Source organism: Aphanomyces astaci (genome assembly GCF_000520075.1).
Source record: "Aphanomyces astaci strain APO3 unplaced genomic scaffold supercont1.58, whole genome shotgun sequence".
Lineage (NCBI taxonomy): Eukaryota > Oomycota > Saprolegniomycetes > Saprolegniales > Verrucalvaceae > Aphanomyces > Aphanomyces astaci.
In genome coordinates this window covers 445095-447520 of record NW_009798321.1, presented here as the reverse complement: position 1 = coordinate 447520, position 2426 = coordinate 445095, and the positions used below count along the sequence as shown (strand labels likewise).

General features: G+C 54.8%; 2 protein-coding genes across 2 annotated transcripts; one reads left to right on the top strand and one right to left on the bottom strand.

Annotated features, from left to right (window-relative positions):
* Positions 1-734: 734 nt before the first annotated feature.
* On the bottom strand, positions 735-965 carry H257_14544 (hypothetical protein; the record flags this gene model as incomplete). The annotated part of the gene is made up of 1 exon (XM_009842393.1): positions 735-965. A coding segment is annotated over one exon (231 nt), but the record flags the coding sequence as incomplete, so codon positions are not given.
* Positions 966-1436: 471 nt separating this feature from the next.
* Positions 1437-2138, top strand: H257_14543 (hypothetical protein; the record flags this gene model as incomplete). The annotated part of the gene is made up of 1 exon (XM_009842392.1): positions 1437-2138. The coding sequence occupies one exon, from the start codon at positions 1437-1439 to the stop codon at positions 2136-2138; it is 702 nt and encodes a 233-aa protein (XP_009840694.1).
* Positions 2139-2426: the final 288 nt, after the last annotated feature.

Below are 2426 nucleotides of genomic sequence, written 5' to 3'. Positions count from 1 at the left end.
GTCCTGTACATCGAGCCATTAGGGGACATGCTCCGCCAACATCCACAACTCGGCATCCCCCTTCCCAACGGCGACGTTTCAACGAGCATCTTCTTCGCAGATGACTCGACCCTACTTCCTTGAGACCTCCCCTCTGCGGTTGAGCAAATGGCCATCGTGGACGAGTTTTGTGTTGTATCTGGTGCCCGCCTCAACCAGTCAAAATGTATGACCCTTGTTCTTAACGGACGTCTTCATAAGTGAAGACGTCAAGGTTGATAGATCCGTCTGGGTTTATTGAACCGGTTTGACCTGCTCCACGCAGCCACGCAACAATCTGCCGCAGTCCACTGCGGTAGCCCTTCTTGGAGCCGTCAGATAAACGATTATCTCGTAGGTCTTGCACCGTTGTTGCCTGCTGTCACCTCGACCCAGCCGAGATCGATGACGGGGGGCTTCTCAATGTACTGGCTACCCACCAACCGGTGAAATACCTTGGCATCCAATTCGGCCACCAGCTACCCCCCGACCTCCAAATCCAGCTGGTTAACGACCGTTTTCTCTCGTGTTTTAAACACTGGGGATGTCGTGCTCGTACGATTCAAGGGCGCCGGCTACTGGTGCACACTATCATACTGTCCCTCCTGTGGCATGTAACGTCTGTTACTCCTGTCCCTGCAGTGATGGTGCATTCGTGGCAATCCATGTTGAGCCGATATATCCTGGGCCGTAAGGTGTTACCCACTGACCGTTACCGACCCCTCCTGCGCCAGACATGGCAATATGATCCCCGTGTGGGCCTCGGCATCCCTCATGTCGCATCCAAGCTCCGAGGCCAGCGACTCCTTCACCTGCAGTGCCTCATGCAACACCCTGAAACGGAATCCCTCCCATGGAAATCGCTGGTGTGTCGCCAGTTCGCAAGGACGATGGGCAGGCTCCACCGTATCTCCCATCCATTTGACTTCCTTTTCTACCACTCCCATCACCGCTCGAAGTGGCTAATGCTTTGGGACCTACACCCACTGTGGGTAAATGTGTGGTCACAGTGGGCAGCCGTCCCCGTGGCCCTCCGAATACCACTGCCCCCTACCTTAGCGGCTACCATGCAGTTACCAGTATGGCTAACCACGTTCACCCCTTCTCTATTGGCGATGGCAAGTGTGCTGCTAACATCATTAATTCGCCCCCCACTCGTCGCTGGTGTCTACACGGGGCTTGCAGTGGCATCCGTAGTCTCGGGGATATGCTCGATGTCCACGGAGTATGGCCGTCTCGAACTGAGTTCGTGACGAGGATGTCAAATGAGAACCCACACGCCCCAATCGAAATTGCACCAAATGGGACCATGCGATGGGCGCCTGTACATCGCTCAGGGATGATTTATACTCATCTCTCGCGTGTCTACGACCACGTCCAGCTTTCATTCCGTGGCACCCCCCCTGTCAATCGTACTCATGTCATTCCACGCTCCCGACGAGCCAGTTCCACACCCAATGTCTACACTAGCCCGCGACAACCCCTCATCGCTGCGCAGCTACGTCCAGCGTGTTCGACAGACTTTTCGCCTGCCGCCGCCCATCCAAAGTGATGTCTGGCTACGCCTGTTGTTCCACATGCTGCCAGTTAACAGCCGCTTCTTCTACTTGCAAACTACCCGCCCCGATGCCATCTACTGTACGTACGGGTGTGGCATCATTGAGACTCAGTCACACACTTTCCACTCGTGCCACCGGGTGCACCCAGTTTGGCTATTTCATGCATCCGCCTGGCGGCGCTTTGGTGTCACATTTTCGTGCGAGTCAATCTTCGACGTTGACAGTTTCGCTGTCAACCCCTGCAGTGTCCCACGTAAGGACGCAATACAACTACTGTGGACACACCTCGTGGCCACGATCCTCCACCTCATCTGGACCCAACACAACTTGATCCAGTATGAAGACCAACCCCCACTACCACCGGATGCATGGCACCAGCTCACGTTCATTGGCTGGATGACGTCCGTTCGCCGGTGGCTCCGGCTCCAACTTCCCCACTGCCCCCTTCGCACCACTGTGCTCCAAGTATTGTATTCACTTCGCGGCCACCCCAACTACCGTGTGCTGTGGGTGAAGTACCCTCACTGCCTGCAGCTCCAACCAACGCCCTCCTCCACCTAGCTGCCCCTCGCCATCACTCTCGGCGCCTATTTATTGTGTACGGTACCATACCACTTGTACTACCTTCTATCTATTCGAAAACCACGCAAACCATAGTGCTCCAATTTCCACTGCAAATCTTGCTTTTGCATTTACGAATTGGGATGAGCCTTCGGGCAATATTAGTACTAGTAGTTAATACCTACTAATACACTCCCCTTTGACACTGCGCCAGCCGTGCTATGTGTCTTTCGAGAGACACAACTTTAATACGCGCCGACCGTGGAGACCCTGGCACTGATGGAAGTG